Below are 20,955 nucleotides of genomic sequence, written 5' to 3' on the forward strand. Positions count from 1 at the left end.
AGTTCTACGAATTTCCAAAAAAAAAGGCATTTTAAGTTACGGACAATATATATTTTATTAAATTACTTTTTAGGCTTCATTAAGATCCAAATACGAATCTAGTAAATGCAATGCGTAATACTTTTAGTTGGTGCCACAGCCATTTGCGAAAGGAGCTTTTAGTAGTAGCTCTGCTCGTTGTAGAGCGGACTCAGGTTGTTGGGCAGGATGTATATGTCCTCGGGACGACCGTTGAACACGAAGGGGCGCTTCAGAGACGTAAGCTTGGAGTCCTGCTGAGGAACTGGCATGGAAGCCAGGCCAAAGCTCTGCTGGGGGCCGCCGTAACCACCCATCGAAGGTGTTGCCATGGGTCTGTAGGGATTACTTGGCGTGGGAGGCCGCATGCCAAATCCCCCGCCACCCAGGCCAGGTGTCAGGGCTCCCAGTCCCTCTCCCGGGGATCCGTTCACCTGGTACACTCCAGTGGGCTTTCCGTTGGCCAAAAAGTTAACGGGCAGATTGAAAACAGATCCGTAGGCGGAGAAGGAGGGCATCGGCTGGTATGTGAGCAGCGGTGAGAATCCTCCGCCAAATGGAGAAGTCGGCATGTTGGGCAAAAACATATAGGGTGTGGGCGGTAATCTCACATAGTAAATAGGTGAATTGCGAGCAGGTGAAGGGTGATTGGCGCCAGGACGTCGTCCGCCGGCGGCTCTGGACATCACCACATCCTCGAGGTCATTGCTCGGGGCCCCGGAGAAGGCGGGATAGAACATATCCGGAGCCAGGTACAGGGGAAAGGGGATGAGCACTGGCTGGGCATAGCCGATGAAGGGCAGCATCTTCGGCATGGCCTCGTAGGGATTCCCCTGGTGAGCGGCATAGGGACTCCAGGGATAGTTGGCAGAGTTGGGCAGACGGGACTCCTGTTTCGAATCCTGCAGCAGCTGGTAGGGATCGTGATCCTCCTCGTCCTCAGACTTGAGATCCTGCTGCTCGGCCAGGTTATCCTGGACATACTGCTGGGCATGGATCTGCTGTCCTTGTGGCAGTTGTTGGCCTGGCTGCTGCCCCGCCTGCGAGGATTGGACCTGCTTCTGCTGACTCTGCTTCTTTACGAGCTGGGCGAGATTGGCCGCCACGGATTCGGCCACCAGCTGCTCCAGCACCAGCAGAACCACGATGATGCTCCACATGTGGTTGGCCATCTCAGGTGGATGCTGTAATTGGATCATGAGTAAAACTTTTGATGATCTCCAACTGACCCCAAACCATTCGAGCTGATTTGCATGCCTCGAGCTAGTTTCTCACACTCCAATTGCGCAACCAGCGCATTCTCCCCTGGCCAGCACAAGTAAGCAACGGAAAAAATATGGCCAGCACTTTGGATCAGCACGGCTGGTTAAGATCGGGGCGAAATATGTGCTAACCAAGTGGGGAGAGTACGCAGGCCTATAATAACTCCTTTTTAAATGAAGCACCTTTACTTGAGTAATATGTAGCTTTTACCTTTGTACTTTGAAGCTAAGCCGCTGGATTTGTTATATTGTTTGTTGTATAATATAATTATAATCCTACACTTAAGCTTTTATTGAGACTAAAATATTTCTGATGAACAAAGTTTAGCAACACATAAAAGCTGGTATACATATTCTATATAATATTTCTATTATTGCCTTAAAAAATATATTAAGGTGGAAGAGATTTACGAGAGAAATTCTATGAATTATCTATTACTTAAAGAACTCAATCTTCCCCAGAAAACAACATTATATTTTAATCACACAACTTCACATCTTTCCTTCAAGGATCCTTTCACCTTTTCACTTGCTTAAAACTCACGTGATTGGGGAGATCGATGAGTCCTGATCGGGATGCCAACTATTCAATTTGCCCACTGGTCGGCAGGCGCGTTCAACTAGAAATGAGTGTGATCGCGGCCAGAATCGGGGCTTTATATAGTGGGGCCCTGGTCCGCCCAGAATCCCCACATTCCCAGTGGCTAAGGCTCAGTCGGCGTCGACGTCGCTGCGCATGCGCAGAACTGAAGAAGAGGTAAAGTGAAGTGAAGAAGTTAAGTGCGCTTAGTGTTTGGGCCATAAGTTTGTTTGCATTTACCCGAGCTTTTCTCAGCGATCTCGGGCCATGATTTTGAGGTTCTGTGGCAAGTGATAAATCGGCTAATTGCCGGCGGCTTAAACGCCGGCTTAATTAGCCCGGACTGTGAATAACCCTGCCAGCTGCATATAACCATATCCACATGCAATTGCTGCATTTTGCTATCTAAAGCCAAAGGTATTGCGATGAGGAATCGCGAGCAATGTTAATTACCACCGACAAAAGGTCCCCGACTGGGGTAACAAGAGCCCTCCGAGCAACGCCCGCGATTATGCATTTTAATTTTTTTGACAGGGCAAAAGAAGACGTCGTGTTTGAGACGGAGATGGGCTCATTAGTCAATGATATCCGCCTGGCATTCCACATGGCACCTAGCCCAGCACCTCTCACCCAGAAAAGAACCATAGACCCCAGCAACCTGGCTAAAGCACCTGCTCCTGCTGATCTAAAGATCTCTTCCCAGTTGCATAATTGGGCATAATTGTGCGATTGCATCGGCGTGCCTACATATTTAGTTAGTGTGCATCTTTATTGTACGCCTCACCATTACCAAGTAAGAGCCAGTCAGTACTGCCAGTCAAAGTCTCCCAGGCTGGGAGCACAAGAAAAAAAGAAGAAAATATGGAAAACGTCTGTCAAACAGGTCATAATTATGGCAGATGCCACAGATACTCCGGAGCAGATAAACCCTACAGGCACTATTAATATTCTAATATGAATAATTTGTTTATTTGTCAAAGCCAGCGGCACTGGCGCCGGCGTTGAGATTAGAGCAATAATAAATTACGCAGCTAATTAAGCGGCGGTTGCAGCGGCAGCAGCAACATCCACGCAGATGCAAAAGATACAGATACATGCCGCAGATTGCGGCGGCTGCCACAACAAGCGACGACAATAATGAACGGTTCGTGTTCTATGTGTGTATTACTATTACCCAACGAAAGGCACTATCGTAGTGCCCAGTACCCAGTACATAGAAGCCAGGCTTAAGAACCAAAACTCCAAACCAAAACCAAAACCAAGACCAAGCCCAAGGAACCCAACTTGGCCAAGCCCCATGCCACACGTAATTAGCCTTGGAATGTCCTTGTGCACGTGACTAGCCCCGCTCCCCAGTTCTTCGGGCCCGAGGATCCCAGTCGCCCTGGTGTGGGGCTAAATATAAAACGCGCGTGCCTGCGGATCATCAAACTTGGCCACTTTCCTAACGAAGCCACGTTAGGTGACAATGTCGTCGATGCACTGCGAAAAATCGTTAGGACTTGGGATTACGGGATAAATTCTTAAGGTATGGATCTAAAATCTTTTTTACATCAATGATATTGGAGAAATATTATTGAAGTAAAAATAGAAACACGAGGGTACAGAATAAGCTTTTAAGATATTACCAATTTATAATTTCTTATATCGAGAATATTTGCTGCTTTGATAGTAATTGTAATAGAATAGTTTTTTTTATTGGTAACTATACATTTTAATATACATTTGATTTCTTTTGATATTAATCTAATACAACCTCGTTCCAAATTTCTAAAGATCATGTCCTAGCTTTGAAATCTAATAACCTAGCTTGGTAAATTCCTAAATGTTTTTACATAAATTTGATAGATCTCAAGACAAAGGATTAATTATATTTAAACCTTTTCTGTCTATAAAGATCAACGAGGGTACAGAATAAGCTTTTAAGATATTACCAATTTATAATTTCTTATATCGAGAATATTTGCTGCTTTGATAGTAATTGTAATAGAATAGTTTTTTTTATTGGTAACTATACATTTTAATATACATTTGATTTCTTTTGATATTAATCTAATACAACCTCGTTCCAAATTTCTAAAGATCATGTCCTAGCTTTGAAATCTAATAACCTAGCTTGGTAAATTCCTAAATGTTTTTACATAAATTTGATAGATCTCAAGACAAAGGATTAATTATATTTAAACCTTTTCTGTCTATAAAGATCAACGAGGGTACAGAATAAGCTTTTAAGATATTACCAATTTATAATTTCTTATATCGAGAATATTTGCTGCTTTGATAGTAATTGTAATAGAATAGTTTTTTTTATTGGTAACTATACATTTTAATATACATTTGATTTCTTTTGATATTAATCTAATACAACCTCGTTCCAAATTTCTAAAGATCATGTCCTAGCTTTGAAATCTAATAACCTAGCTTGGTAAATTCCTAAATGTTTTTACATAAATTTGATAGATCTCAAGACAAAGGATTAATTATATTTAAACCTTTTCTGTCTATAAAGATCAACGTATCCTAGCTAAGAAATATGTGAACCTAGCTTACTAACTGCCTACATTTAACCAATTAAGTCATAATGTTCATCTTTAACATAGCTTTCTTCAGTGTAGGATCGGCAGTGCTATCGCGATATCGGCATTCGGAACGTAAACAACTAACAGCTATCAGGCTACAAGGGTTCATTAACACCAACTGACAGCCTGGACACAAACATGGCCCAAACAAAACGCCGTGGTTGTTGGGGCCACTGCTGATGGCAATTGCCATTTAAAAGGCAGAAGCTCTCGTATTAAATCATCAGCCCCATCATCGCATCGCTACCGACACACTCGCTTGAGCATGGCCCATCTAAAGTAAACCACTTTTGTTTTTTACACCAAAAGAGGGAGATATAAAAAGAAATCGAAGCCAAGACAGCAGATCGGCAGAGAACTGGGTCAGAAGCGGCACGACCGCCGGCCGAGAATCTGAATTATTGAAAACCCCTTCAGGAAGACGCCCTCCAGACGGGCTAGGTAAACAAATTACTCGGTGAGTATTAATATTTAGCAGACCTAAACCCGAAATACCCTATATTGTGCGCACTGAAACCTTCCATAGTGAGAAACCTACAATTCTATGTATGTTTTTGAAATCCAAATGCTTTTAAGTCTTAAATACCCCTTTTGAAACCCTAAGCTGCACTTAAGATATCGCCCCACACGAGCCAAACTCAGCTACTTTCTTTAACTGCAAACACATGAAGAACCAAGGCAAACAAATCTTTGAAAGCTTAATTGTGGTGCTTGCAATTATTTTTGCCAATGCCATTGACACAATTTTTAAGTAAACATTTGAGAGTTTGCTGTAGAAATTGAGCAAACACTTCCGGATAACGTTTCTATGAGTCGAATCAGTTTAGTTCACTTATTATCTCTCGATAGGGTTCAATTAGTTCCTGTGCTCTTGGGTTCTTTGATAAGAAGTTGGTTCTGCTTTGCGGTAAATAGGGTTTTTCACAGAACGCTTGTCCGAAGACGAGGTGGCCGAGAGGTTAAGGCGTTGGACTGCTAATCCAATGTGCTCTGCACGCGTGGGTTCGAATCCCATCCTCGTCGAATGATCCTTTTTACATATTTTTATTGAATTAAACTTTGTAGTTTTTTAATGCCTTTTGATTTTAACTTACATCTAAATTTTAGATTCTAAAACCAGTAAGTTCAATTATCATCTAGAGAAATAATTTTTGTTTAAAAAAACTTTAAAACCGTAGGTATTTAAAAAAGGATTTAAAAGAAATAAATACCAAAAAATGTAACATCGACGAGGATGGGATTCGAACCCACGCGTGCAGAGCACATTGGATTAGCAGTCCAACGCCTTAACCTCTCGGCCACCTCGTCAACTTGGAAATAGCCGTTTTAGATCGTTTTTTGAAATAAGGCTTGCAAATATTTCGCTAAATAAATAAACAATGCGATAAATGTCCTTAACTTAAATGTCCTTTAACTAAATGTAATACCTTAAATTTTTAGGAATTCTTTGAATGCTTCTAACAACAGAGTTACACTATCTGGACGTAAATTTACCTTACACGTATACGTTTTTCATTATCTTTACGCGTGGCTAAATACGTATGTTGATGCTTCCTAAAAACTATAAATATTAACCCACTTATTTATTGGATTTTATTGACGCAATTATTAGCCAACAATAAACAAGACTTACTCTCTCCAGCTATACAATTCAATTCAATTGCTCGATAACGACATACACGTATGTTCTTATTATTTATTCTTAACATTTTTAATTTGACAGCTTTAATTAGAAACATAAAAACAATAAAAAAAAACAAAAAGTTTTGTCGACGAGGATGGGATTCGAACCCACGCGTGCAGAGCACATTGGATTAGCAGTCCAACGCCTTAACCACTCGGCCACCTCGTCCAGTGACTCGGGTAGGACCAACAGGGCACTAGTTCTGAGCGAACTGCTATGCCACGTTGTTATTGATAGAAAGCAGTGTAGCCGGCATTAGAACATTGTTATGGGTTTGTTTATTCACCTTTAGACATTATTGATAACAGTTTTGAAATCAAAAAATTAAAAGATTATGCGTGTGTTTTTTATTTTAGTCAGATTGTAGATTTCCAACCGCATTTAGTATTTGATTAGGGGACCTTTCACCGGTAAGAACTAACACTGCTTGCCGCCAGAGCAAGCGGTGCACCAAATGAGCATTTGGCTGCCAAGGTCGCATATGACGAGGTGGCCGAGAGGTTAAGGCGTTGGACTGCTAATCCAATGTGCTCTGCACGCGTGGGTTCGAATCCCATCCTCGTCGTGTTCTATTTTGCCATTTTTGGACTCCGACTTAAGTTGAAAAACGTCTTTTTGTGCTACCGTAAACTAAAAACAAAGTTTATTTATAAAAAGGGAGTCATTAAACCACAGACAATGCTCTGAAATCCAGATGCTAATCGTGTTTCAATTGAAATTAAAGTTTTACGGCCTCGTTTTCAAAAGGGAGACAATAATGGCCAGCCGAGCAGTTTAAAAGCAATGAAAATAGATACATTGATAACAGCTTAAGTGTCGCTGATGGTGGCATTTGATGATCTTTTGGTCCGGCGATAAGATGAGATGTGTGTGAAGAATGTGGATGCTGGGGCGACCGTCGCCAACCAGATGGATTCTCCAGAAACGGGGTTTATTGACACCGTGGATGGGGATCGGCCACAACGAAGTGTGACTTCGGAGACCATTAATGGCTCGTTGGGCTCTCAAGGTCGACAGATGGGTTCGTCCATGGGGCGAATCTTTTTTTGCAGGCTCGCATTTAGGCCAGCTTCAAAGATGGCAAATACAAACAATGCCCACTCACGAAATTAAATTCCAATTGAAATAATAGTTCGCTTTTGCTGCCTCTGGCAGGCAGCCGAAACAATATAAGCCGTCGGGTAATTAACGTCGTTTCCAATGATTTCTTTTTCGTCCGCTGGCTGGCAAATAATTAATGCATTTAACGCAATTACAATACAAACATCGGGGTATATTAAGATTTCCGTTCGGTTCATGTTTCCTCTGCTTTTCCTTTTTACTGACCAACTGGTTTTCAATTATCTAAAACTAACTTCTCGGTCATTAATGGAAAAGCGAAAGAATTTTTGCGCCATTCGACGGGCGACGTGTTAAAATCTCCCAGCCACTGAAAAAGGCCATAAAGCCATCATTAACGATCTATCCATATATCTATCTATCGCTTGCTCTGATTGTTGGCCGCTTGGAAAGTTTCGCAGGTCGGCTTTATGGCGGGTATAAATCAACGGCTCCAAAAGATATATATCGGGGAAAACAGAGGTCTCAATTCGGTGTGGGAGATGAAGATGTCTTTGAAAGCACTGGTCAAGCTGTATATGGCTAAGGATTCGCCCGCCATGTCATCCATGTCAAGATACTCATCTTTATACATAAACCATCTCCTCTGACAGCTGAAGGTCGAATTTATTGCTCATGATTTTTATCTTGAGTTGCAAGCACGCAAAATAATAATTACTTGCACTTACCTTGACATATTTCAATATAATATAATCTATAATTTTCAAACATTGAATTAGCAAGGTCAAATCTAGAAATATTTAAATTAAAAAGATTTTTAAACTCAAAATTGTTTCTGAACGCCTATCATATTAGCTCGTAAAACTGACTGCTGCAATTAGAGCTCGGGCAGAACCCGGGGATTCCCCTCCACTTGCGCCTGCTCTCTTGGGTACTCACTCTTTCTTTCTTCGCTGGACAGCTTGTAGAGCTAAAGAGCTCTTTCCCCGAACCACTTGAGCCCCTGGTTATGACTCAATAGAGCCAGACTCAATGGATCTTGACTGCCGATGGCCGACTGGCAATCCAATCCAATCCAAAGCCAGCCAATCGCCCCCATTTGGTGTCGGTGGAGGCCAAGCTCCGCTGGAAATCGCAACGCCCATTTTAACCTGCTCCCTGCCCCCGGGGACTTTCACAAATCCCGCGAAGAATTCGCTAAACGTTTTGGAACGGATGAGCAAATATTGAATCTTGCGGCTGACAATCGATGGCCGGCTGGCAGGTCTTTTCCTTTCGTTACACTTTTCTTTTTGCGTGCTCCACAAATATTTGACTTTCGATGAAAGTCGCTGAGCTGGCGACGTGTTGGCAGTTATGACCCCGATAACCAGGGGCTAAACTCTCAGAAATGCCAAGTGCACGGCCGAAACGGTATGGTCGACATAGCGCATGTGGTTGCGTAAGTCCAGTCTACAACTTCATTCCGAATGCACTCGATGGATATCCGATGTGGTTCCAATGTGGTGTCCACATGCCAAGCACCCCGAATGACAAAAGCAAACTCAAACACGGAGACAAAGCCCCGGCCCAAAGTGCTCGAACTCCACATGTGAGTCAGTTTATGGGCTCTGCGGGTTTAACGAACCTGCGAATTTATCGACAATAAAAGATTCGCTATAATTGGCCCATATATAATCGTTGCGATTTAAGCCGGCTGATTAGTCGGCTTTACTGTGACGTAGCACTGTCGGTGGGTGTTCCAGCCATTCATCTAAATGGATCTCGGCTCTCTGTGTGTCTTTATAAGCGGCTAATTAAAACGTTGCCAATGTAAATGAAGCCTTAGAGCCCCGTTCTCCCCCCCATCAACTTCTGCGACTTCACGGCGTGCTGGCAAATGCTTAAAAATTCAGTAGCCAAACACGCAAGCGCCAGCAGGCCAGAGACGAGATACCAGTGCCAAGAGTTAGGAGCTAAGAGCCAAGAGTGTGTCTGTCATTCAGACCCAAAGACACCGGCCAAGACAGAAAGACTGGCTTCCAGCCAGGTCTTCAGACCAAGTCTGCTGATGACTTTGGCGAGGATGATAAACACGGGGTGGGTCTTCTGCACTTGTAAAAACCTAACAATCTATGTGTGTTCCTTATCGCAAACCAAATAATGTACTTAAGTTGTTAATTATTAAAGTAACTTAATTATTATATATTTTGTCATTATGGTCTAAAAAATATAACCTGATATAAAATAGACCTTTGGAAAATGTTGAAAGAATGTAATGTTTACCAAAAACCCACTGATTTGTTCATTATAAAGTCCCTACTTTGGACGAAACTAGAGAAATAGTAAACGTGCCGATTCCCTTTATTGAATTTTAAAAATCTGTGACCTGTTTGACATATTTTTAGACAAGATAGAGGATAAAAATCTTCGGAAAAATATGTAAAATGTAAAATTAATGTTCAAATTTTGAAAGATTCCATATTTTTTGCAAAGTGCACTTTCAGCTGTCTGTTTTGGTGCCCCGTGCCCGTGCCATCTATTCGTATTGCTTCCGTCAGCATTAAACATATTACTCTTAATAATGCCTAAAACTGGGTTCACACAAGGCGCTTGAAATGGAACTGAATCGGAATCAGTATGAGTATGAGTATCAGTATCAGAATCAGAGGCACGAAGACGTTACAGATGCACAGAGAGCAGAAACAGGCGTTTGCAGCTTGTTCGTGATTTGTGTTGTCTAATCGCTAACAATTACAATTAGGCCTCTGACTGCCCGTTCTTGTGGCAGGTGGTGCGTGCAGTTGGCTGTGAGAACGGGTATATGCCACATGGAGATATATATAGATTCCGATACCATTGGCCATTCGGCACATGCGAGAGCTTACGCACTTCAACACACACTTTAAACCGGAGGCCTAATTGCCGGGAGTTCTGCTGCCAAGGCTAATTAATATTTTAAGTGTCGTACCAGCAGAGACATAAGTTGGGAAGTTGTTCGCATCCAATGTTTGCGGTTATGTCATTTGTATTTTATTCAGTTCCCCAAATTTTAGATAGTCTCTGTGGTCAGAAGACCCGGTGAAAGATGGCTGGGCCCTGGGAAAGTTGGAAATGCCTTTATATAATCCCTCATCGCAGCAATTGTGTTAGTTGCTTTTACTTGTTGTAATTAGCGGCTCATAAAACGGTGCCTGGAGTGATTTAATTGAGGCATGTTTGCTCAAATTTCGCCATGAATTATGAGCATTTTCTATGATTTACCGGAAGTACTTCTGGCTCATTGGGTCACAACTTCCACATCCACCGGCTGCAAGGTCGAGAAATTCCCCTTTCAATCATTCCAACACTCCCAATCAACGTCAGCAGCTCACGCAGAAGTGTTTAGAAAAATGCCCCGAACACCATTTGCCATTCCAATTAAATTATGATGAGGGCAAAAACGCACAGATCCCTTGGAGCGCCACACGCATATGGAGTCGGAGATGGAGTTGGCGCTGGATCTGAAGCTGCCTGGTGGCCTGTCAATAAGCCAAACCGAAAAAGCACACATAAGACCACTTGAAGAAGAGAAGAGCAGACCGGACCAAGACCCTAGCCCTACCTCAACGAAGGCTTCGTGTTACCGCCAACGGCTTTTGTTGTCGTAGGTTCATTTGTAACTAATTTGTGCAGAGTATCGGAAAGACAAAGGAGCTGCCAGCCAGACTAGACCCCGATTCCCCGATTCCGAACCCGAGGTGGAGTCAGGCACAAGTTCTTAACCCTCTTTCTCATGAATAATAAAAGATATAATAGTTTATCGCTAATCTGTTAACTTTGCCATTGGTAGCCTTTATTAAAACCAAAATTTATGCTTATCATATTAAATGGACCTTTATTGTTAAACTACAAAAGTTTCTAGTTAAAAGCATAATAAGGTATTTGCAAAGAACTATCTAAAAACCAAAAAAATTGGCAAAAATAGCCAATAATGAATAAACAACATGAACTCGCAAATTAATTTGTAAGCATTATTCAACTCATGTTATCAAAACAAGCAGTGAAAAGATTCAAATTTATGTAAATACATACAGTTTTGTATCTGTTGTGAAGAAATTTGTACCAATTAAGTAAAGATTAAACAATGATCTTAGGCGCAAAAAAATACTAAACTAGCAAAAAAACAAAAGAATAATAATTTTGGAGTTTTTATGGAGTGCTAAACATAATTATAATTTGGTTTATGTGAATTCTAAATCAGTCTATATAAGAATTAGAATTATAATAAACGAGATACATAAGGTTTAAGGACCTGTCACCTGGCCTTGCTTTTTTCCAGAGGGTTAAAGAAGCTACCGAGCTGTAATCCAAACGAGAGCAGACCGACTGGTCAAGTGGTGTTGGATTTCCTGTCCAGTTCTGGTCGGGGAGCCGAGAAATGCATAGCTGATGAATTTGTTAAGCAAATGGCAAATGCGGAGCAGGCAAATCCCGCCAAGTGCAATTGCCAAGTGTAACAGTAAGTGGACAAACAATAAACTGGCTAATTTATGGCCGCTCATCATCCGAAGATCATCTGCCATCCGGCGAACCAGTTGGCTCCCCAGTCTTCTTCATCGGCTGCGATGGGATGGGAGGCGATGGGATGGGTTGAGATGGGATGGGACCCCACACAATAATAAATCCAGTTGCCGCTGATGACGACAGAGAAGCAGCGAGGCAGCGACGCCGGCAGAGCGGCCGACTGATTTTTGATTTAAGAAGAAAAAGAGAAAAAAACAAATTACAAACAGTCCGCAGATCTCATTTATTTGCGGCACTCCGAGCCGTTCACAACGTTCAAAAGCTGCGCGCTCAAGCTAAAAAACAAAAAAAGTCGAAGCGTCGGCAAAGCAGTGCGAGGAAAGCGCGAAAAACTAACGCGAATAAAGTGAATTTTAGATGCGATACGCCAAGTAAAATTAAAAAAAAAACCAACCATAAACGTGCTCGCATCATTACGCATAAATTAGTTTCCACAATCTAGCCATTCAAGTAAAAAACATCTTCACTTGAAGGACACACGGGCAATAAATTCTACAATCGGCAAATATAATTAAGGAAAATCCGTAATCAACTTAGCCAACCGGCAGCTGCAGTCACAGCCATTTAAAGTGAGTGCGATTAGAATATAGTCGTATGCCCATAGAACGTTAAATCATTTGCATTTGACGGCTGGCAGGCGGTTCATTAATAAGTTTATAATTGCCGCCCGTCCGCATCGAGTTCGCTGCCTAAGTCTTTCGTTTGCAGCGAGTTCGCTGCCAGAGTCTTTCGTTTGCCTCGTTTCGAGTTCGTTGCCTGAGTCTTTCGTCTTTCACCACAGAGAGGAGCGTGATATGATTAATCATGGCCAGCATCACGAAAATGACCTTGGCAATGCTGTTGATATAGGCGCAAAATAAAACAGCCTTAGATAATTGAAGTCAGTGAGTGGACAAATTAAATTTAGTTTTTCAGTTTCTAGTTCCTGAACTGTGCGAACTGGGAGTCATTAGGGTTTCGAACAATTAAATTGTAATGAGCCTAGACGTTTATGTGTGTGGTCTCTCGAATTTCGCATTTTTTCTTTTTGTTCTATTATCGCAGCGATCCCTGATCACCCCGATATCATATATCATGCGGGGCTTGTGATCAGCTAACATAACAAATTCCCAACTTTCTGCAATTTATCACTTACACGCTTTTTTTTGGGAATTCTGCCAGACCTAAGAGCTAGACAAATGTCTTTATCGGAAAACATATACTCAAAGCTATTTGCATAGCCCGCAACCTGTTGAAACAGTGGGCGAACCGCAAACGCCCCTAGTTAGCCCAAAAATCGTGTTATCCACTTCGATCCCAGGTTTTTCGGCTGTTGCGGCGATCAATTTATTTTCCACTGGCTCATTAATCACTGAAGCGTTGAAATCTGCGCCGCGGATGGCGCTCGACTCGCTCATTAGCGTAATTGCTCTGCCGGCGTCGCTTTGATTAGCGTGCATTAAATGCTTTCATTTAAATCAAATCGAAACGAAAATTATCTCTGGTCTGTAAGTGCCTCGGTGTCTATATGTAGTTGTGTACACTGTATGTGGGGAACGTGAGAAACTTTACAATGTTAAGGTGAAACATTTTGCGCTTTGATGCGCACAGACAATTTATTTGTTATTAAATTATTCGGCTTTGGCATGTGACTTGCAGAAAATCGCATTGGCCATCATTAATATTATTTTGAATGCGAGCAGTCGAGTTTGCCACTTCGGTTGCCACCCCATCGATCAAAACACCGAACAATCGGACAACCCGTCGAGTGGGGCGTGGGTGGCACTCAACACTTTCATTGCCCGACGCCTTGACATTCTCTCACCTTTCATAAATATATGCACAGCCACTGGCTTTTACTAATCCTAATCATTGCCCAATATTTGGATTTTTAAATATATAAAATATATTATATACTTTAAGTATTAAGTAAAATTTTAAACACATATTTAATGTTGTTCTCTTACCTTAATACCATTTTATATAATATGGTTTTAGGAAACAAAAATAAATTATTTACGTAATATAGATTTTTTAAAGATCTTAACTTTAAGTATTCGAAGAAACAATGAATAAACACCAAGAAATAAAAAAAATCTCAAAGGATAGTTAACTATTAAAGATACCCAAAAATTGAATTTAATTTATATGCTCACCTGGCAAAATCTTACCCAAAAGTACATTTAAAATGTAGGGTAATACAAGTTGTTAGTTTAAGAATTTTGTATTTCCCTTATATCAGGCTTATCACACATTGTGATCAAATTCCATAAAGTAGAATAGTTTTAGCCAATTAAAATAATTGTTGCACAATATTTATTTGTCAAGCTCTAACAACCCACCTTTGTTACCATTTTCAGAATGTCGCCGCTGCTTCCATGGGCATCTCTACTCATTTTGGCCAATTTGGTGGCAGCTCGACCCTATTCCTATGGCCCAAGGGCAGATGCGTCGCCACCCACGAGACTAGCCAACCGAATTGTGGTGCAATCGCCGTCGCTGGACAACTTGTACATGGACTACGTGGTCACGTCCAAGCCCCTGAATCTGCGCAAGTACAACAAGAACGGCAGTAAGACGAAAAAAACGAAAAAGGATTCGAAAATATATTACATACCCGTACCCCCACTGCCCTTCCGCCATATACCTGGCATCGGTCTGGACTATCAGCCGATGAAAATCAATCCCATCCTCCAGGAGGCGGAGAAGACGACGAAGAGCCCAACGGTTCGTCCTTCGACGACGACATCCAGGCCCAATCTGGACCATCGGGGTCCCAGTAAAGTGCTCCGAGTGCAGCACCAGAAGGATTACTACTTCAACGGACGCCCACATCGACTGCAGGTTGCCCATGCCGATAAAAAGTCCGCACTGACGGCCCTCAACCTAAAGTCCAACTTTTACTATAACAAAAACATTATTTATTAGTACACTTAGTTAGCAAATAATAAAATTATAAAGAAACAACCAACAATTGCTTTGTTTTTCGGGGTTGGGCAAGCGAATTGGTTAAGCGGCTTTTGAATGGAACCCGACTCAAAGGGGAAATGGCAAAACCTTTCAACTGGATCGCGTTTCCTATGAGCCGCATTGACAAAATCCCCCGAATTGGGTCAAAAGAAATCGCTAAAAGCTGGGGGGCCATTAAATTTGATGATATCTGTTTGGATCATGATATAATATTTAACCATCATTATTAAGACGGCTTCCGCATCGGTAGCCCCCTCGGTGGCTTGAAATCATCTTCACGTGTGGTCCGACCATCTCTCCAATCCATTTAGTAAAAGTAATTACTGTCACCGTTGCCTTTGCGCATGGCAAATGCTTCGAGTTGTGCAATAAATAATAAGGCGCTGAAATGTGGCAGATCGAACTGGGAAGTCGCCGAAAATGGGCCAATTAGAAACTATTTATGTGTATGCAAATTTGTAAATGCCCAGTGGAGTTTGAGGAGCCCATTAGATGATTGGGTGCTTTCACTCGTGAAAATTCACTGCGAATGCGTGAGAAAACTTAAATACAGTTGAAATTCTATTAGTGGAACTTCTATAAGGCAGACAAATCTATAATTACTATTATAATTACCATCTATAACATATTATGTACTTTTTGATGAATATACTATTTTAGGCAACAAATAATTATTGGATTCAACCATTTTTTAACCAAATTGTTTTGAAGTGTATGTAATACCTATATAAGTCATCTATCAGGATTGTATATTACAAAACTATGTACAAAAGTTAATCTAAATGTCTGCTAATGGCCTGAGTAGCTTCACTGTGCTCGAACCCCACGAAATTAGGGCTTAAACGGATTTAACCATTTTCTAACCAAATGGTTTTTAAATGTATGTAAGTACAAAGCTTAGTTAATACCTAGATACATATAAGAGTCATCTATCAGGATTGTACATTACGAAACTATGTACATATGTAAGTAAATTTAAATGTCTGCTAATGGCTTGAGTAGCTTTACTGTGCTCGAACCCCACAAAATTAGGGCTTAAACGGCTTTTTGGCCTACAACCCGTTGCCACAACAGGGCGCCTAGCAGCGGCTAAAATGTTATTGAACAAATTCTTGGCTCCCACCCATGGTTATCCTCTTTTATAATATCTCAGCAGGCAGTTTTCAGGCCTAATTTGGAAATACCTCAGCTACAAACTATTATTCTCCTCCCATCGATAAGTATATTTTGTGTGGCAAGATGAGCGTGGAGGAGCGTGGACCGGAGTATGTGTGCAATGTGCAGCTGCATGTGGAGCCCAGCGAACGGCCGAGGTTGCCACCGGGGTGTCCACCGCCTTTGGATTCCCGGAGTACCGAATCGGAACCGCAACACTCTGAAGAATGCTGTGTAGAGCTGGAGAACGTGACGGTTAAGTTCCGGCTATCAGAATCCGACATCCTGGCTCAAGTTTATCCTAACTGCATGACCCTGGGCGAGGTGAAACAGGACGTTGCTCGAAAATTCGAGGTGGAACCGGGATGGCTGGTCCTCCAGCAGGATGGTCGGATCCTCTGCGACTCTGTGCCCCTAAACTCCACTGCCCTGGACGAGTTCGGCATCCACGAGTTCCAGCTGCAGCTTTATAAAGAGGGTACTGAGGATCTGACCTCCAAGCTGGATCTGGATGTCTACTACGAGTGGGTATAGGAAATGGTGTCATTTTCAACACAGTAAACACATTCATTCTCATCAGCAAACACCGTCTGGCGGACTTCATTACTGTCCACATCTCGGGTGAAGACACACAGGATGGCCAGTCTAAAACTGTGGTGGTGGAGATTGAAAATGCGGCCATAGTCAAGCCCTTCCTTTGCGGCTATCGGGACAAGAACACTGGCAAGGAGTACCTGGATGCCTTCACCCAAACTGGACCGTACTTCGATAAGATGAAGTACAGGAAGTACAAGTCGAGGGACACGCAAACCTGGGAACATAAGGAGAAGATTTTGGTGGGTTATAAAAATGTTTGTTTACATATTGCAATCGATTACCCTAAAATCCCCTACAGAACACAGCTCATGAGCAGTCGGTGCAATGCCATCTGGATGGCATCAATATCCTGTATGTTTCCGCAGCCAATGACTTCACCATTGTTCCTGGCAAGTACCAGACTTTTGCCCAGAGAGAACGGGCTGAGCGTAAACTCGAGAAGATCTTGCTCATCCAGCGGAACTGGAGGCGCTGGATTTTGTGGAAGTATATTCACATGCGAGCCAAGGAATATCGGTGGGTGGTGATCATAATGTTGGGTTGGTCCATAATGGGTTTTTCATAAATTTCTTTATAATAATCCCATCCAGTCGCTTGGTTCAGAATCGCGAGCAGGAGGATGAGCGATATGAGAAGTGCGTGGAGCAGCGCGTGGAGAGGCATCGAGTGGTTAAACAGTTCCCCCGCAACAAGGACGACTTTGACCTGCTCTATGCGGAGGTGGGTCGCTGGAAGAAGGCCGAGCTCAAGAGGATCACGGCCAACTATGAGGGCCCTGCTCGCATTGCAGAGGTGAACATTCTGCTGGACAAGGAGATCCAACTTCTAAACGGCGTGGAGCGGCAGCGTAATCTCGTCTTCAAGGCCATGGAGGACTTCCGCAATGATCAGCTGTTGAAAGAGATGGGCAAACCGATCGAGTGGATCGGTTACAAAGACACCAAGATCCATATGGATCTGTTGAGCACCCAGCGAGTGCGCTTCCTCACCGAGATTTACAAGGATCTACGAAAGCCGCGTAGCAAGGAGGAACGTTTAGAATTTATCCGTCAAGTCATGGTGGTGCTCACTGAGGAGACATGCTTTCCCAACTTTCCCGAGCTCTTTGATCTCTTCGAACGCGAAAAGAATCTGCTGCTCTATGCTAAATCCTTCGATGTAGAAATTTTGCGTAAACGCCAGACCCATCTTTTTTTTGAACTAATTAAGTTCCAAAAGGGCGAGCCCAAGCAAAGTGAGTATTGATTTAAAAAATACCTTGAATAACTTCTGAAATGTGAGACTCTAGGAACTCCATCGCGCATGTGCATAGTGTGCAAAAAGGTTAAGACCTATGCCGAGTTTGCCATTAGGACTCGCCAGAGCCATGTGGATACCTGCAAACACTGCTACTATCTTAAGGTAAGTACTATCAGTATTAAACTATTATAGCTAATATATCTAAATATAATCATAGCTTACGGCTACAGAGAACACGGTCTACCAGTCTATCCTGCGGTGCATCCATCGGGATGAGCGCAAACGCAAATGTACCACATCATTTGCCTTCGTAATACAGCCAGATGATGTGCGCCACATCATAGATAAAATATGGCATGGACACTCTGCTCTTAGCAAGACGGAGAATCTAAGTGAACTGAGGTAAGCTTTATACTAACTTATAAATTCAATTACAAATTCAGTTCCTTTAGATTGCCGCGTTGGAACAAGAGTGATGACTGGGCTCCTTGGAACTGCATTTGTCTGACAGAAAGGGAGACGCGAGATCACTACAAGATCGATGACATCGAGAAGGTCTACGACCCCAAATTCATTTTGCACATCGGCAATCTTCACATGCTGGCACGCAGTCTGTTCCACACCCTGGCTGCCGTGGCCACTGAGTTCCAAGAGACGGGTCAGTGGTGGAAAGTGGGCATGAACAAGCAACGTTCCAGTAAACTAGATTATGTCTAAACTATACTTAAACGTATTGCCTAAACTATGCAACTAGACTCACGGTAACATAACAGATTTTGGGTTTAGCTTGTAATTCAGCGCCTAATTTAACATTTACAAAATTTAAACAATTCAAATATTGATCAATCATGACAAGGAAAATTAAATAAACTACAACTGCAATTATTTGCTACTTGCAATCGCCTTGAACTTCGACTCCAAATACTGAACGCGCTTCAGTAGTTTGTCACTGGTGCTGAACTCGTTATAGGGCACGGGAATAACATGGTAACCACTCTTTTCCAGCAGGTCAAATGTCAGATTCGTGACGCCATTGCCGCTACGATGCGTTCCGTGGCAAATATCATGGAAATCGATGACCATTAGCGCCACCCTAAAATCCGGATTTATTAATATTAAGAATAAAGTGGAAAGTGGTCAAATCACCTAATAGCGTTGGGATTTTCCTTGTCCAAAGGCAGGGGGTTTTTGTTAGCATCAAAGTGGCACAAAGCATCTAAAATTAAAGCCAATTAGAGAATTTTACGGTGTTATGATAACTTTCTTACCTATCAGAAAGCCCATTTTACTGTCCACCGCGCTCTGGAAATGATTGCTGGCCGGCAGCAGGCTTTTGAGTGCATCCAGCATGCCGTTAACAAGCACTTGTTTTCCTTTAGGGTGCGCCATGGGCACCTGGTAGACAAGACTGTCGGCGGCCAGCAGTGGACCCTTGTAATTTGTGGCTAATAACTGGGCATAGCTGTTCAGGTTCAGTAGCCTCATTTTGGAAGTTGCTGTGACCCCAGCCTTGTCCTTTTGCAATGTCTCTAGGAAGTCCGCACTGCAAGAACATTTAAATATAAGATTCGTGAAGGATTCAAAAGATTAATAGTTTAGAACATACCTTAAAACGGAAGCCAAGTGGCTGTGTTCTACCAGACCCAGCATTGTGAGTGACCACACAAAGCTCAGCCAATCGGATTGCTTCGTAAAATCCTCGCGGACAATGGATTTCATCAGCTTGTTGCCCACTTCTTCCAGCTGGGCGCTCTTGAAGTTGAGCAGGGCCGAGGTGAGGAAGTAGGCACTGAGATCTTGAGGTCTGCAGATTTCACTGTTTTTTAAGAGCCACTGCGTCAGCGATTCCAAAATATCTAAGGGAAAATAAGTTTTATTAATGGGATATATGATTTGAAAGTTTTTTGAGCAAACTAACCCAGATCACGGTAGCGCAAAATGCCCAGACTGGTGATGATGGATCCCACTACGGCGGACTTTTCCACATTCTTGGGCAGCGCCGTTTGCACATCCGCACACACCTTAGCGCCCAGCACAGAGTCCTGGAAATTCAGCGTGGACATGGCGTACAGCACATCAGCCGACTGTTTCAGATCCAGTGCCTCCGAGGCGCTGCTAATGTTGAAGGCCAGGGAGCGCAGGAGAGGTGTACTACGCCTCTTTCGCAGGGCCAGCGTACTCATCACCTTGACCATCTGGGGCAGACTGATGCTGGCTATCAGCTTGGCCGCTTCATCGTCACCAGCTACACCCAGCACCGTGTTTAGATCATCCGTCCGGAAGCCGGAAATCCGCTTGCTGGTGCCATTGCTCTCGCCTATAACCTTGCCGTTACCAACGCCATTACTTTTCGGCACCGTCCTGCCCAACATCCGGCAAATGCGCAGGAATCTGGTGTCGTTCTCGAACTCTGAGATCTTCACCCGATCCATTGTGCTCCACTCGGCCAGGATCGAGACTATTTTGAGGGCGTGCTTCCTCGAGAAGCCGTTGTTGTTCTCCGTGATGCCCAGCAGTCCATTGACTGTCTTGGCATTGATGATGCGCTCATCTATCTTGCTGGAGGCCAGGTTCGTGCCCTCATCCTTGGGATTGTCGTTTTTCAGGGACTTGAAGGCGGCGGCTACCATTTGGCCTGGAAAAAAGAGAGAGAGTAGCAACCAGTTAGTGAGTATATTGGCGGTTGGAGCAGCTGCTTACCCCTGGGCTTTCTAGCCTGCGGCTCTGCAGCCGGCGTGCGTGCCTCCTGCTCCACTGCATCGGATTGTGCTCCAGTGGGGTTCAGTGGAACGCCCGCCGCCCGCACATTGCTGCTGTAGGCGGCACGGCGGTACAACTGGGCGGCAAAACTGCCGGCAAATCGTTGCAGTCCCAACATTTTCAGTCAATCTACACGCTGCAAGAGACCACAAAAGTTTACATAACCTTTTTGTTTACATTTTAAGCGGCCGAAAGTGGGCTCTATCAAGCATGCCAGGGTTACAGCCTTATATTCATGACTTAATAAGACTTATTTCCCTCAAAATCATATCTGTTTCATTTAGAAATTTCCTTAATTTAAGTAAACTTTCCTAATTGAACGTTGAGAATCCACAGATGACGGCAGCTTTCAGCTGTTTTTAGCCAACACTAATAACAGACCGCCTGACCAAGCTTTTACAACACTGCCTTGCTTCCAGTGTTGCAGCTCAGCTGTTTATAGCTAGAATTCGTAGGTCCGTGCTTATTTGGATATTATTTCTGCAATGGTTTCGCAAATACCACTACAATATTTTGTACTTACAGCAA

At 43.0% G+C, this 20,955-nt stretch overlaps 4 protein-coding genes and 4 non-coding genes across 9 annotated transcripts; 4 read left to right on the forward strand and 4 right to left on the reverse strand.

Annotated features, from left to right (window-relative positions):
• Positions 1-29: 29 nt before the first annotated feature.
• Positions 30-1,222, reverse strand: LOC108020501 (uncharacterized). Its single transcript, XM_070996866.1, has one exon. The coding sequence runs from the start codon at positions 1,215-1,217 to the stop codon at positions 159-161; it is 1,059 nt and encodes a 352-aa protein (XP_070852967.1). The 5' UTR covers positions 1,218-1,222; the 3' UTR covers positions 30-158.
• Positions 1,223-5,380: 4,158 nt separating this feature from the next.
• On the forward strand, positions 5,381-5,462 carry TRNAS-GCU (transfer RNA serine (anticodon GCU)). Its single transcript has one exon. It is a non-coding gene; the product is annotated as a tRNA-Ser (tRNA).
• A 203-nt stretch (positions 5,463-5,665) lies between these two features.
• TRNAS-GCU (transfer RNA serine (anticodon GCU)) lies at positions 5,666-5,747 on the reverse strand. Its single transcript has one exon. It is a non-coding gene; the product is annotated as a tRNA-Ser (tRNA).
• A 462-nt stretch (positions 5,748-6,209) lies between these two features.
• Positions 6,210-6,291, reverse strand: TRNAS-GCU (transfer RNA serine (anticodon GCU)). Its single transcript has one exon. It is a non-coding gene; the product is annotated as a tRNA-Ser (tRNA).
• A 315-nt stretch (positions 6,292-6,606) lies between these two features.
• On the forward strand, positions 6,607-6,688 carry TRNAS-GCU (transfer RNA serine (anticodon GCU)). Its single transcript has one exon. It is a non-coding gene; the product is annotated as a tRNA-Ser (tRNA).
• Positions 6,689-11,912: 5,224 nt separating this feature from the next.
• On the forward strand, positions 11,913-14,680 carry LOC108020519 (uncharacterized). 2 transcript variants are annotated; one of them, XM_065865601.2, is made up of 3 exons: positions 11,913-12,296; positions 14,067-14,278; positions 14,377-14,517. In XM_065865601.2, exons 2-3 carry the CDS (start codon positions 14,068-14,070, stop codon positions 14,487-14,489), a joined length of 324 nt encoding a protein of 107 aa, XP_065721673.1. In that variant the 5' UTR covers positions 11,913-12,296; position 14,067; the 3' UTR covers positions 14,490-14,517. The 2 variants fall into 2 exon arrangements, with proteins under 2 accessions (XP_065721673.1, XP_016944351.2); XM_017088862.4 differs by having other exon boundaries at positions 11,919-12,296; positions 14,067-14,680.
• Positions 14,681-15,771: 1,091 nt separating this feature from the next.
• Positions 15,772-18,566, forward strand: LOC108020518 (IQ motif and ubiquitin-like domain-containing protein). The gene is made up of 7 exons (XM_017088857.4): positions 15,772-16,355; positions 16,412-16,667; positions 16,727-16,944; positions 17,019-17,662; positions 17,717-17,829; positions 17,885-18,069; positions 18,120-18,566. The coding sequence occupies exons 1-7, from the start codon at positions 15,916-15,918 to the stop codon at positions 18,382-18,384; spliced, it is 2,121 nt and encodes a 706-aa protein (XP_016944346.3). The 5' UTR covers positions 15,772-15,915; the 3' UTR covers positions 18,385-18,566.
• LOC108020520 (FAST kinase domain-containing protein 4) lies at positions 18,442-20,858 on the reverse strand. The gene is made up of 7 exons (XM_070996294.1): positions 20,739-20,858; positions 20,368-20,563; positions 19,586-20,302; positions 19,274-19,523; positions 18,936-19,210; positions 18,814-18,883; positions 18,442-18,760 (listed from the first exon to the last, which is right to left on the reverse strand). The coding sequence occupies exons 2-7, from the start codon at positions 20,543-20,545 to the stop codon at positions 18,550-18,552; spliced, it is 1,701 nt and encodes a 566-aa protein (XP_070852395.1). The 5' UTR covers positions 20,546-20,563; positions 20,739-20,858; the 3' UTR covers positions 18,442-18,549.
• Between the last annotated feature and the right edge of the window lie 97 nt (positions 20,859-20,955).

The sequence above is a fragment of the Drosophila suzukii genome, chromosome 3, assembly GCF_043229965.1.
Source record: "Drosophila suzukii chromosome 3, CBGP_Dsuzu_IsoJpt1.0, whole genome shotgun sequence".
Taxonomy (NCBI): Eukaryota; Metazoa; Arthropoda; class Insecta; order Diptera; family Drosophilidae; genus Drosophila; species Drosophila suzukii.